This window comes from Lytechinus pictus, chromosome 10, assembly GCF_037042905.1.
Source record: "Lytechinus pictus isolate F3 Inbred chromosome 10, Lp3.0, whole genome shotgun sequence".
Lineage (NCBI taxonomy): Eukaryota > Metazoa > Echinodermata > Echinoidea > Temnopleuroida > Toxopneustidae > Lytechinus > Lytechinus pictus.
Window position 1 is genome coordinate 3,024,371 of NC_087254.1, and position 15,118 is coordinate 3,039,488.

General features: G+C 33.4%; 1 protein-coding gene across 1 annotated transcript in view; it reads right to left on the bottom strand.

Annotated features, from left to right (window-relative positions):
* Positions 1 to 2,277: 2,277 nt before the first annotated feature.
* Positions 2,278 to 15,118, bottom strand: part of LOC129269608 (voltage-dependent T-type calcium channel subunit alpha-1H-like) — a 72,653-nt gene continuing 59,812 nt past the window's right edge. The window contains exons 26-29 of the mRNA XM_064105794.1: positions 14,637 to 14,693; positions 13,325 to 13,381; positions 6,187 to 6,298; positions 2,278 to 4,553 (exon numbers count right to left, since the gene is read on the bottom strand). Coding sequence (XP_063961864.1) covers positions 3,604 to 4,553; positions 6,187 to 6,298; positions 13,325 to 13,381; positions 14,637 to 14,693 — 1,176 coding nt within the window. The 3' untranslated portion in view covers positions 2,278 to 3,603. The remainder of the gene's footprint in view (positions 4,554 to 6,186; positions 6,299 to 13,324; positions 13,382 to 14,636; positions 14,694 to 15,118) is intronic.

Consider the following 15,118-nt stretch of genomic DNA (forward strand, 5'->3'; position numbering starts at 1 on the left):
TTTCAGATGTTGACGTTGCTGGCTTTCCATAGTTGCGATTGATCAGATCAATCTGAACTCTTTGTAATATGGGGCCCTGGTCTCTATTTCATGAATAAGAAATACGTTGAGACCGTTTTATTCTACTATTTGATCTTTCCATGATATGACAAAGATACTACTATTTATAAAAGCTCCCTGATCATCTTAAAAGGGTACTCTGGGCTGAAAGTAAATTATATCTGAATTAAATTCAATGAGTTAAATGCTTAAAAACTTCATCAAAATCTGATAATGAATATAAAACAGTTTTTTAATTGAAATTAAGCAATATTTTTTAAAAACAATTTTATGCGTGTCGACATGATTATGCAATAGTTGGGTTGATGATGTCACATTCCCACTTTCCTTTTTCTTATGTTACCAAATAAAATTGTAATTAATTCATGTTTTCATACATGCACAGCATGTATGATACATGTATGTTTTCCTCGTAAGAAAATAAGTTACACCAATGATCATCTTACACATTGGATCAGTAGCCAAAAATAATTTCATATAATAAGTGGAGATATCACCAACTTGCTTATTTGCTTACTTGTTTTCCCCCCAAAATGCATATATACTTTATAAAATGTCATAACTTAACTGTTCCTTGTCCTAATTTGATGGAAATTTCAGCATAATGTTTTTTTTTCTTCAGATTTTACTTTATATGTTTAGATCATTTTATTTTCAGCTTGTTGTAGCCCTTTAAGACTCATCAGTGAATATCAATACATTTGATGAAGAGGTAAAAATCACAAGAAAAGGTGTACTGAATTTTTATATATTTTTGCCAAGCTTTAGAGAAGTACTCATGAATTTATACCTGCAGGATATTGGCCTTACTACAGGGAATATAATATCCTTACTAAAATGGATGGAAAATTTGATACTATTTTACTTTTATACATCCTACGTCTTGAATTTCAAATGTAGCAATACAATATATATAAAATACACTCGGTAGTATGAAAAGCACCTACACAATATACATGTACATAGAAAGCTGTATTTAAAGCACATATGTGAAATCTTAATGGTAATGAGGAATTAACACATAAGAGATAAAGAAGAAACAGAATGCTTTTTTTGTTAATTAATGTTGCATTAATAGATAATCTATCAAATCTATTAAAACAATATTGATCACTGAGCATATATTGCTCTACTAAAGCAAATATAAGATTGATACAGTATCTTTTAGCTAGTAAGGCAACATTATCAAATTCTAAAGTGAATTTAAATCATAATCTTTTCATTATTCATCTTTGAATAATGCGTCATTGCATCAAAACGTCTTCGTGTGAGCTTGGATAAATGAATAGAATACAAGAGTAATAAAACTTATCATTAAATTAAGTACAAATGGTGAAATGTGAAATAAAATCTTGCAAAAATGCAATTTCTATTAATCTGCTTATCAAAGTCAAAGGTAAATCATAAATCTTTACACATTTCAAGCAATTTTTTTTTTCCATATTAAGGAAAAGCAATTATTTGAATTGCACTACCAGGATTCAATTAATACATGTATCGTTAAAAAGTACTAATTGAAACAACGAGTAAGAAAGCAAGTATGCTGATTTTTTTAACAAATGCAAAAATAAGATGGGCTATCAGAAGAATAATTAGAATCCTATACAAAAATTATTGACCAAAACTGTGAATAGAATAGAAATGTGAAGTTTAGTTTAATAAATAAGACCAATGCATGATAAGGAATGATAGCAGTAAATTATTTAATTTGGGATATCTTATGTTCAAGTAAGTTCACTGAAAAGGGGACAATACAGTAATGAGTTGCATTAAATAGCAACATTTGCTTTTAAGTAGTACAGGAATAGACCCTATGGATTTGAATCATCATTCTATATTTATCTGTCAAACGGAGTACACTGTATCACAAAATAATTTAAAACTCATCATTATGCATTTCTTTTCATTTGATAGTAATTTGGATTTGATAACAAGCAAAAATATTTAACAATATCATCAATAAATATTCTCGAGATAAATAGGAGAGGTGGCACCAGTCCACTTCATAATCTTTTTAATTCATTCCAAACATGAAAATTCAATCAATTTACAAGAACATTTTCCCAATCTTTCAAAATTATAAATACAATCTCACAAAATATTTAAGCAGCATGCTTATATTCTTCATTGCCCTTTTCTTTACCAAAACCAGTTTGATTGTCACATATTACACAAGTAGTTAACACTAATACACAAGCATCATACACATATAAAAGATGAGAAATCTTGTTAGACAAGACTTTATTGCTTCATATCATCCAACTAGCTTTGCTTCTTTGCATATAACAAATAACAAAAAAATCATGAAAAATGTGATTAAATTTAGGTGGGCATACATAGAGTTGTCTGCATTGAGTTGTATGTAAGTGCCGAGTTGTAACACATTGGAATTAGTAGTTTCCTATGTACACTTTAAAAATGCAAAGCAAGTCAAACTCACTACTTCATGATGAAAAGACTTAAGCAAAAGTAAGGTCAATGTAGATTGTTCTCAGATGAATTATACATTGATAAATAGAAGGATCGAAACCCTTGATAGTGAATTTCCAATGAAAATCATCAAAACACCAAGTCGGTTGTGCAGATATATTCATTTGGAAAAAATACAATAGAAGTGAAGAGAAGTAAGAACGAAATCCATTGTGCCAATGCTATATCATTCAACAATCAAGACGTCAGAGGCCATTTCTTATGAGAGCAATAATTAAAACCATTCAACTACTGCATTTTAAAACAACAATGTCACAATTCATCGAGCACAATGCCCACATCTGAGAATACAGTGTTCTTAAAAGATGACAAGCACTTGATATGTGCCACTGGTTTGAATACTAACTGTATTTCTCATCAGTGTTTCCCCAGGAAAAATCTTTGCAGCTGACAAATTATGACACCACTGGCATTCCATAGCTGACAATGACAAAATTAACCTAACTCTTCATAATATTGGGTGATGTACATCTGATCAAACTGACTAAAACTTAAACTAAACTTCTCTTCTTCTTCTTCTTAAAAACAGTATTATCAAATCTGTACACGACATAATATTACTTCAGGTGAATCACTAGTGAAATGTACATAATTATCTTTTCCTTCAAAATGGAAACGTTTTACCTTACTTTCGATACAATTGAAGCACTTGACTGAACACAACTTAACAATAACAGAAGTGTAAAATACTTTGGTGAAATCCATTGCTTGGTGAATACCTCTTGAATAATCAACATTGCAAAAATATTGTATCATTTGCCTTGTCTTCCTATACATATCACCTGCAAACATATAAAAACAAATTATTAAGTGAAATATATCAAAAAATAATGGAACTCATGATAAAAATTAGGCCTCACATTAACCATATTGAAGACGTACACTAGTCATTTTTTCATTCTTTTTTTTCCTAACAAAGTCACACACTTATAGCACATGTTACATATTAAAAACATGCTGAACTGAAGAGCACAAGTGATAAATCTATTGAATTTTCTCAACTTATTGAAAATGAATAAGAAGGACATGTACATAGCTAACGCAAACCATTCATCATACTCGGTGATCGTGATTACTCTTAGATTTGTCTTGCGTTGAATCTACATGAATAGCGGGCGGAGTGGATCTACCATTCTGTGTCCCGTTTCCCAGTCTCGGACTGTTATTTGTTTGTCCATTTGGTTCCCATAGTAACGGGTTACTGTGACCCTTTCCAATCAATGGGGATGGAGTCCTTAGCCCGCTCTCTTCGTTGCTTGCACCTAGACTCCGCCCAGATTTGGGACTGTTCGAGCACGATGACGAGTTTGAAGCAGGAGTGTTCTTTCGCCGAGATTTACGTTGTCTAATTTGAGGTGAGCTGAGCAACGAATCATTGTCACTTGAACAGCCAGACTCTACACTCAGCAAGGAGTCCGATCGATTCTTGATCTCTTTGCTGCTATTACCCTTTGATCCGGTATGATTAGGTTTCTTTGCAGAGTTTTTACGCCCGGGCGATGTCCTGTTCCTGGCTCCCTTTTTCGCAGGACTTTCCGGTAAGGCTTTGGCACCTTTTCTCTGAGAGTCATCTTCGCTGGATGTAGATGATATCACTACAGGCGGTACCCTCCATTCCTGCAAGGGTACCTCCTCCCCACTCCCTATACCTCCTGCTGGTACAGCATCATAACCACTGGCACCCAGGTCACCTCCAAGGGTATTGTCCACAGGGTTCAGCTGACGCGCCGCAAACTTCCTCTGAGGGTTTGGGCTGCCTTCTCTCTCACTGTCCCGACCAGGTACCATCAGTCCACAACCGAGTCCACCACCACCACCACTGGCGCTAAGTGATGACTTGCTGAGGCCTAGACTAGAGGTATCCTTAGGAGCCTCCGGTGCTGAGATGCTATCAGCTGATGAGGATTGTTGACCAGCAATGCTCTGCTCTTTGGGCTTCAGGTAAAGCTGGGGAACAGGCAGGATTTGGTCTCCATCAGTCTTCTCCTCATTCTCATCTGCATCTTCAAAGACCACAAGTAAACAGGAAGAAAAACAAATAGAAAACATTTTTAAGCTTGGAGGATATATACAGTGCGTCCCACAAAAAACCAAACCGAGATTTATCGATGATTAATCATAACTTAATCACAAACACAACAGACAAATGACCTACCATTGTAAAGCTTAGGGATCTCCTCTTTCATCTGAAATAACTTAGATTATTTCTCATTCACGCATGAGTGAGCAAAAACAATTTTAAGAGGGGATATCAAAAAGTCATGTGGCGGGCTATATCTGGGTTTCAAAAAGAAAACTCCATTTTTAAACGTTTCAATATCTGCTCTTTAATTTGATACCTCAATTACAGAAAATGGTCGAGAAATAAAAAAGTTCTGGTTATTTGAAATAAGGCTTGAATTTCAATAATTTCATAAAATTAAGAGGTTCTACAGGCCAGCGTTCAAACTCACTTGACACTCCGTTTTGTTGACGATCAGCCATGCATTAAGTCTTTTGTTAACCATGCGATAGCTTCTTTGGGAAACCGGTGAAAACATGTTTATTTCATGAAATTATGGAAATACAAGCATTGTTTCGAGGGAACATAACTTTTTTACTTCTTAGCCATTTTTTGTGATTAAGGTATCAAACAAAAGAGCAGATATTGAACTTTTTAGGCATGTGATTTTCGTTTTGAAATTCAGATACCCCCCGCCAAATGAGTTTTTGGTATCCTTTCTTCAAATTGTTTTTGCTCACTCATGCGTGAATGGGGAATAATCTAAGTAATATCAGATGAAAGAGGAGATTCTAAGCTTTACATTGGTAGGTCATTTGTCTATTGTATTTGTGATTAAGTTATGATAAATCAACGCTTAATCTCGGTTTCGTTTTTTCTGGGACGCACTGTATATATATATATGAACGGCATAGCAACCTGGGGTTGTTTTATAAAGGTAAGAGTGACTGAAATTCAAGCTCGATTGCAAAGCACATATCATACATAAGACATTAACTTATTGATGGCAAAACAGGAGCAAGCTTCACGTCTCCTGAGCAAGATTTAACCAAAAATATGTGTTAGATATGGCACACATCTGAAAATAAGTTTGAATTCAATTCATAGACCCCTTTCTCACTATATATTCTAAAACCAGTTTACTGTAAACCGGTTCAGGAAACCAGTTTACTGGAAACCGGTTCAGGAAACCAGTTTGGAAGATTGCTTTGGTGGCATTCCTATCTGATCACCTGAAAGTGGTTTTCAGTTTTTCACATGAAATTTGAAACTGCGGCGTAGGCATTCTTCACACGGTATGTGGAGCAGCACACTCAAAATGTGTGAATATTGCTTCCTGAAGATTAGTTGTGTCCTCACTTATGCTAAAATCAGTATAACGAGGCAAAGCGATCTTGAAAATTCCATCGAGAGATAGTTTCCAAAACCGGTTTCGAAGATCGCTTCCAGCAAGACCATTTTGAGCATTCTCATTACATGTTAAACTAGTTTCAACTACATGTAAGCTCGTTTCCACTAAACTAGTTTTAAGACGGTAATGAGAACTGTGTCATAATTTACCACAAATACCACAAAGATATACATCTAAGTACATGATCTGTACTATCTGACCTTTGACAAAAATGCTTACTTACCATTTGGCGATGTCTGATTTTGTTTATCGGGAGCAAACTGGAAGTTATCTGGTAGAGATTTGACCCTGCTGACCGGCTGCTTGACCACCAGGTGTGTGCTGGGATTGTCACTCTATCGGGAGAGAAGACAAATCATGATTAAATGGATACCTCTTTTTCTTTTTTTTTACAGTCATTACATTCATTAATGCAGTGAAGATCGTCAATAAAGTATCAAGCTTCAGGGGACCGTTTAATAAAACTTGTTATTGAAAAAATTGGAATAGAAGTTAAAAGCTTCTGATATCCTGCAATCTGATTGGCTGATGGTAAATTTGAAACAAAAATTTGGCATTTGTTATCAAAACAAGTCTTTATGAAACGGGACCCTGTTCTCAGTCTTGTTCACTGCTTGGGGAGCATGTTATGACACAAATAGTCACTGACTGATGTTATAAGCTACTGAAATCATTGCATCTGATTGGCTCTTGAGCTAATTTGTCAGTGAAGATCACTTATCAAACATTTCATGAAATGCTCCCCCCGCAGATGAGCAGAGTGGAACTGGAACACTCTGGTTAGACAATGACAAGCCATATTGTGTGTTAAAGTCATATGGGCATCAGTTTTAATGGGAGTTGGTTATCATTTGCAGATATCAGACTCTGTGGAAGACACTAGAAATACCTGTAATAGAGACAACTTGGGGGGGGGGGCAAACTCGGTGTTCAAGGAATAATTTCTTAGGCCAAACCACAAGCAACTATCAGGCCAGGGAAAATGGGATAATAAGTTTACCATCAGATAGTTTCCAGTGGTATTAAAGTCTGCTGATCATAAATCTTGTTCTACTCTGAGTGATTTATATCTGAATGGTCTCAAATTCCACTTGAAAACATATGATACTGAAATAAATGCATCTGAGCAGCTCAAAGTAGATTTTTTAGTGATTTTTTCGTGCAATCACAAAGCATCTTTCCCCCACTCCTCTGTATCAAGATATATACAAGATATAAGATGTATACACATTTTTTAATGTCCGCCATGCCTCTAATGATATATAAGGTGTGTATATATATATATATACATCTCAAAATCTGGGACTAAGAAAAATATGTAAAGGATGAATATGATTTTCATGCACATGCTATTGTTAGACTTGCTCAGTGAATGCATTGTGTATTACAAACACCATTAAAATGGGGTTATAACATGATAGGCCTATCAGACATACGTATTAGGAAGATGCTCTTCTAATATACATGTACAGTACTTCTTGTAGACCTACCAAAAACATACACAGTAAGGAGCTTTAGTTTTCTCCTCCATGATGGGAAATCGTCTGAGTCTTGTTTCATAAAGACTTGTTATATTAACTTTGCACAATTTCCATAGTAAGTTCACCGTCAGCCAATGAAATTGAAAGATTTTAGAAGTTTTAAACTGTCTGTGCAAATTTGTTAGTATAACAAATTTTTTATGAAATTGCAATGGCCCCAGATTTGGGGGATCGGCCTTATTTTTCAAGGATGAGGAGGAAAACGGGGTATCAAGGGAGTCGCCATCATGGGTAAGGTTGTAAAATCTTAAGACCCCTAATCCAGAAAGAGGAAAATAGCATTATTTTTATTCTGTCTATATCAATTTTATTGCCAGGAAAGACTTAAATGACAAGTCCACCCCAACAAAAAGTTGATTTGAATAAAAAGAGAAAAACCCAACTAACATAACACTGAAAATTTCATCAAAATCGGATGTAAAATAAGGAAGTTATGACATTTTAAAGTTTCACTTAATTTCACATAAGTTATATGCACATCCTGGTCAGTATGCAAATGAGGAGATTGATGATGTCATCCACTCGCTACTTCTTTTCTGGTTTATTTTATGAAGTATGAAATATTCAAATTTCTTTCTCATTGTCAAGTGAAACATAGATTAATTCCTCCCTGAACATTTGGAATTATTATATGGTTCAGTCAAGTTGGTCCCTATTGTCAAATCTGTAAAAAATGAAATATTGTATAATTCAAACAATAGAAAACAAAAGAAAAAGTGAGTGAGGGACATCATTGACTGTCTCATTTGCATTTCACTGAGTTGTGCATATCACTGTTGTGTAAAAAATAAGCAAAACTGTAAAATGTCATTACTTTCTTATTTTATATCCGATTTTGATGAAATTTTCAGCATTATGCTAGTTTGATTTTTCTCTATTTATTCGAATCAAAATTTTTCTAGGGTGGACTTGACCTTTAATCTATTTCAATTCTCATAAATGCCATAATCAAGTAAAGAAATATAAATTACTGTATGTTTCTAAATTTTTGTTCATTAGCTAATTTGCTCATGTGAATTCTTTCTCTTTTTCATAAATCGAATCAAATATAATTTTAATGGGTTTATTTTGGCAAATATTTAGGAATTTTACAAATATGATTTTTTTTTTATTGCCCTTACAATGTACTTATTCCCAGCAACTAGTAAGTTTTGACAGTACAACTGACACGCGTTTTAAAGATTATAACCCTGATGCAAACTGGAAATTTAACAGATACTGTACGTACTTCCAGGGCCCCATCTTACAAAGAGTTGCAACTGATCCAATCGATAGCAACTATGGAAAGCCAGCAAAGTCAACATAGAAAAATGCGTGTATGTTCAAAAACTTTTGTGGATATGAATGTATATCCATATTAAAATTCATTGATTTCTCGACAATTTAGTGTGTTCTCCTCTGTTTAAAAAGGACATTTTGCAATTTCCTGTATAAAAAATTATGACACTGATGGATTTCCATAGAGTAACGATTGATTGGATCAATCGTAACTCTATGTAAGACAGGGCCCAATCCAATTTATATATCATGGTCTATTGTCAATAGCTGGATGACAAAATGACCCATAGAACTGTGGATTCTATAAGGGTATTCCTGAAATGAAACTTGACTTGGGTATCAGACATGCAATAATGTAAGGTACTAGTTTTCTATCTAAACAGCATAAAGCAATGGTTACACTTCGTAATTCCGAAGGTTCGTAATTCCTAAGGTTCTTTATTCCGAAGGTTCATAATTCCGAAACACGTAAATTGCCTATACCTCGATGTTCGTTAACCCGAAAACTTAAAAGGGTTCGTTAATCCGAACATTTGTGGCGTTATTCCGAAGGTTCGATAATCCGTAAACGAAATAAGGTTCGATGTTCCGAAGGTTCGTTAATCCGAAAACGAAATAAGGTTCGTTGTTCCGAAGGTTCGTTAGTCCGAAAACGAAATAAGGTTAGTTAATCATTCAGTTTTCGGACTAACGAACCTTCGGAAATACGAACCTTTGGAAATACGAACCTTCGGAATAACGAAGCTTCGGAATTACGGTTGTATGCGAAAGCAACTCTGGCAATATACTATTATTTAGGAATGGGCACCATGCATGAATCTGATTTAATACATTATCCATTTATGAAAGCAATACACATCTATCATAAACATCACATGTCGTTGAAATGTTCATACAGATTAAACATGTGATATAAATGAAATGTACTTAATTCAGATGTTGAGAAATATATAAGTTTGCAATGAACAAATTCAATGTGTTTTGATATATCAATGAACTGTATATTTGATCTCTTATTCTTTCACAATAAATGGATTTAATATTTAATTGGAAAAAGAGGAAACAAAAAAATTAAAAAACAGGGATTAGTTTGAACAGAAATAAAGAAAAGAGAGTACTCACTCTCTCAAGCAAAGGTAAAAAACAAATACATTAGGATAACAAGTGGAGCACCTCTGGCAGTCTCACCTGCATTACACAATTCGATATAGCAGCAGTTCTGACTTTGAAAACAGCTATATAATAATTATTCACAAAAGAAAACACTCATATGATAATAAAATACTAAATGCTATGTCCATTGACCCAACATGACCTTTGACCATGATCATGTGACCTAAGACATGTGCAAAACATACTTGATTACCCTTATGTCCATGTGTCATGAACTGCATGTGTAGATCCATAAACTTTCAAAGTTATGATGCCAATTCAACAAATACCCCCAACACTCCCAAAGTTCATTGACCTTAAATGACCTTTAATCTTGGTAATGTGACCTGAAGGGCGCACAGGATATTCAGGGATACATGGTTACTCTTATGTCAAAGTTTCATGAACTAGATCCACAAACTTTTAAAGTTATGACAATTCCACAAATACCCCCAAAATGGTCAAAGTTCGTTGACCCAAGTGACCTTTGACCTTGGTCATGTGACCTGAAACTCAAGCAGAATGTTTCGTGATACACTATTACCCTTATGTATAAGTTTCATGAACTACGTCCATATACTTTCCAAGTTATGACAACATTTCAAAAACTTAACCTTGGTTAAGATTTCGATATTGATTCCCCTAACATGGTCAAAGTTCCTTGACCCTAAGTGACCTTTGTCATGTGACCTGAAACTGAGGCAGGATGTTCAGTACTACTTGATTACCCTTATGTCCAAGTTTCATGATCTAGGTCCATATACTTTCTAAGTTTTGATGAAATTTCAAAAGCTTAACCTTGGTTAAGATTTCAATGTTGACGACGCCGCCGCCGTCGGAAAAGCGGCGCCTATAGTCTCGCTCTGCTATGCAGGCGAGGCAAAAATGAAAGATAAATTGTAGCATCATGAAATGAAATGTGGAGTCATTTTGAAATATATTTTGTTATAAATCTTACTGAAATAGTAATCAAATATTGCTGAATTGTGTATTATCATTATAATAATTATTATCAAAATTATTGTGTAGATATCAAAATACTTGTACATTCTTTCACCAGTCTTTTCACTAACACACTAATGACCTTTTGATAATAAGATTATATTTCCTTCATTTACCCTTAAATTCATTATTTATTTATGTTTTTATTTGGTTGAAGGGGGTGTTTTACTTAACTGCTAGAAATAAATATTCACAATCTTGTTTCAGATGTTATATATAAAAAGAATTGTAAGAGCAATTACATTCATTTATTTAGTTATTTCCTCTTTAAGGATATTCATAGCATAGAATGATTAAGAATATTCCAGAATGTTTTTGTAAAGCTTTGTTAGGCATGCCTACACCTATTTAAAGGCCGAGGAATTTCGTTATTTCTGAATAGAGACAGCAACACAAAAGAGATTCCTGGTGGTAGTGAAAAAGAACAATAGGATTGGTGGTAGTAAAAAGAACAATAGGATTAGGTATGTTGTTTACATGTTAATTTCACTGAGGTCATTCAAGAGCCAGATTCTAAAATTAGAATGCTCTAGAAATTGGCAGAATGTTCTTTTTGTAGACAATACTAGAAGCTTCCAGAATAATGAATACTAGAAGCTTCTAGAATAGTGAAGAATTTATATATAAGCTGGCAGTTTCTTCAAGGAGATCACATCATATCAGATCAGAACTCAGAGTTTCACGCCAGACTTTATGTCAGAGCAGAGTTTATTTCCACCTGGAATATTTATCTTCTGTGGAATTATTTGCACGTCATCAATGAACTGTTTGCAGTAACTTTGAGAGAGGAATTCTCAGTTCTCATTGAGATCATCAAGCTGTTTTAATGAACACTTTTCAACCCATGGATTGCTGAAATTGACTGTTAATCATCATTTCCACTCATTATAGTGACTCTTGATATTCATCGTGCTTCAACATCTGTTTCATCATCACCGTCATTGTGAACTTTGATTTACGGAATCTTCGCCAACCCACTTGGATTTTTATTTGGATATAACCTTGGATTGCACTTCTAACACTTCAAGAGATGTAAGATTATCATTATTTTTTATTTGTTTATGTATGGTTAATTATTTCCTGTAATTAAAAAAAAAGGAAATCAAATTTAAAACTAAATTTTCATTGTTATTTGTTGCAGTATCGTAACACAGAAAGCAGGCCATTCTGTCTACAGCTGGGTTTGCAAAAACTTGTCCACTGAAATGCATAATTCCTGTTGTGCATAGCATAAATTACAGGTTAATGGACATCTGTATCATTATCTATGTATTAAAGAAGTTCATCCTCGCTAAAATTAAATACTTAACTTTTATACAATATATATGTACAATGTCAAGTTCTATGCATTCATTTTAAATGTTGTTTATGTGTTTTCTTTAGAATATATCTTGGTCTTCATTTTAAACCTGATTTATCCGATTTGGGTAAGAGGGTGTCAGGAGGAGATATATGTGATATTTTATTAGCAATGATATATAAAGGTTTTCTAATCACATGAGATATAAAAGTGCTTTATACAACATGATTTCATGTATGATATTAATACAAATTAGATGTAGAGGCAACAGTCAGTATATGATTACTTATTACTTTTTTGTGACTGCATGAATAATTCAAGTTTTTTAATGATTGAAAGAATGCTTTAAACCAATTTCCTTTCAAAATGCATAAGAAGAAATAAAAATTGATAAAGAATTGCAAAAAAAAAACTAAGGGAAAATCATTAAAAAAAAAAAGTACTTTGTATATTGTTGTGATTTAAAGTAAGAACACTACAGAATACTTTTATCCAAGAGCTCACAAGTTTGTAGCTTTCATTCCAAACTGTGGAGTAAAATGTCTGATTTTTGTGTGATTAGCATTATAAAATACCTTATTGATAAAATGCAGTAATTGAAAAAAAAAAACCTATGCAACTTTGTAGATGACATCAAAGGAGGGCAGAAGGGAGGGCAAGATTAGAGGGAGAGGAGGAGAGGGGAGGGGCTGGTTTAGGAGGATGCAATGCTTCATGTATGCAGCTATGAGGTAAGTCATCCATAACACCAAATAACAAAACAAATCTACACTTGAAATAAAAGAGTTTCAAACAATATCATGTAAGAAATTGCATGTGTTAAAAATTTTACCTGCAATAAAACAAATAATATAGTAAATGATATAGTCAATCTATGTGCAATAAATGCATTTTGAATAGATTGTAACTTTGATACTGGACCAAGTTATATAATTAAGCATGTGATTATAAATGTTGATCAGCATGATATCAAAAAGAATATGATAGCAATCTGCTCATAGCTAAAGTGTATTATGATCTGCCAAAATATGCCAAGATGCACGATATGAATGTGTGTTCATGCAATGAGTGTGAAACGTTGAATGTACCGTTAATTTATGTCGATGTGGACTCAATGCCAATATCACATCAGCAGGAGAGAGATCCTACCCAGGAAGATGAAAAAGAAAGGTAAAAAGATGATATAATAAATGAAAAGTTGAAACACGAAGGATATTTGAAATTATAGATGAAATTATACCAAGGAGAAAAGCAAGTATAGTGTAGAAAGACGAACAGGGAACCTTTTTAAAAGGGTATAAATTAATAATAAGTATTTTACCACACATTGAAATTTAAACTTGAATCAGAATGACATACAAATTAACAAGGAATATAATGGAGTATATGTAATATACAATATGTAAAAGACTTCCAATTAATTTTGTTGATGTTTTTTATCATTGTGAACAGCACATCACTAGAGGGGTTCAAGTCAAAGATCGAAAAGAGCTACCTACGATACGACTAAATATCACCGTGCCCTCTCTCACCCGCTGCATTCATACCAATTGGTCCAGCAGTGTACACATCCAGATCCAGATCCAGATCATATTTTATAAATAAACTACTTTGATTAGTGCACTGGAATATCCTCTCTGATTCATCAATGGCTTGTAAAAAATAAAACAGGTTTATGGATAGGATCCATACATTTAGACACACCAAAAAAATATGAAAATATGGGTATTTTGTTTCCAGTGCCCTGTAAAAATCTCACTTTTGTTGAAATTTCTCCAGATGAATGATTCCTACAAACTGAAAGTAGATCCACATTACATAAGGTCATCTGAATTTATTGGTCTATATGCATCCTTTTCAAGAGAAAGTTCACCCTGGCGTGTAGTCGGTTTAAGTAAAAAAAAAATTGGTGTACCATCCCATTTGTCAACTGAAAATGACTTTATTTGTACATTCATCAATACTTCAGACACTCTGCTTCTAGAAAACAAATTTCAGTCATCACCAAACTATTCAAAAATGGGAATTTATATTACATAACATACAGAGCTGCTGTTTGCATATAAAACCACAAATTAAAATTAAAGCCAAAAAAAACTCTCTTATTCTTTGATGGATACAAACCTTCACCACTATTTTTTCCAGCTTTTATAAAAACATATTAATTTTTCCCCAATGAGCTAATATGTGAGTAATGTTGGTAATGTTAGTATCATTGAGAAATAGCTATAATCAATAAAATAATGTACCCAAATAAAACTTTTTATGAAATCACTTCATTAACAGAAGATGTAGAAATAACTTGAAGATGGATTAATGAAAAATAGGAATAAAAAATGAATCGTTTAATCTACAGTGGTGTGATGATGTATGTGTTCAGTTTGGAAAACAAATATATACCTTTTCTGACTTTTTATCTCCTCGAGATAAAGACATTTCAGGGTTGGAGGAGGTAACCTGTTTCATGCAAGAAAGGTAAAAATAAAACAAAAGGAAAACAATACAAAATAAAGGCTGTATATCAAATCAGATAACATAATCTGTATAAAAATGAAAAACAAATAACTTATATGGATTATGGAAATAATCTTAAAGAAGATAAATACTGATATTGTATTAATACGGATATAGTGTACTAAAGAGACTGATATTGAATAAGATACATCTTACAAGATATTTTAGAGTTAACAACCTATACTCACTTTAAATACATGTGATTCATAGGGACAAGTAAGTTAAAACGATGGAACAATATAGTGGACAAATGAAGATGAAATAGAGTAAAGTGTCAAAGTACTTGGTTTTACAATATACCAATATATCATTAGCTACCCACCTCAATATCCTGATATACTTTACTTTTTATTACGAATCTGTTATAT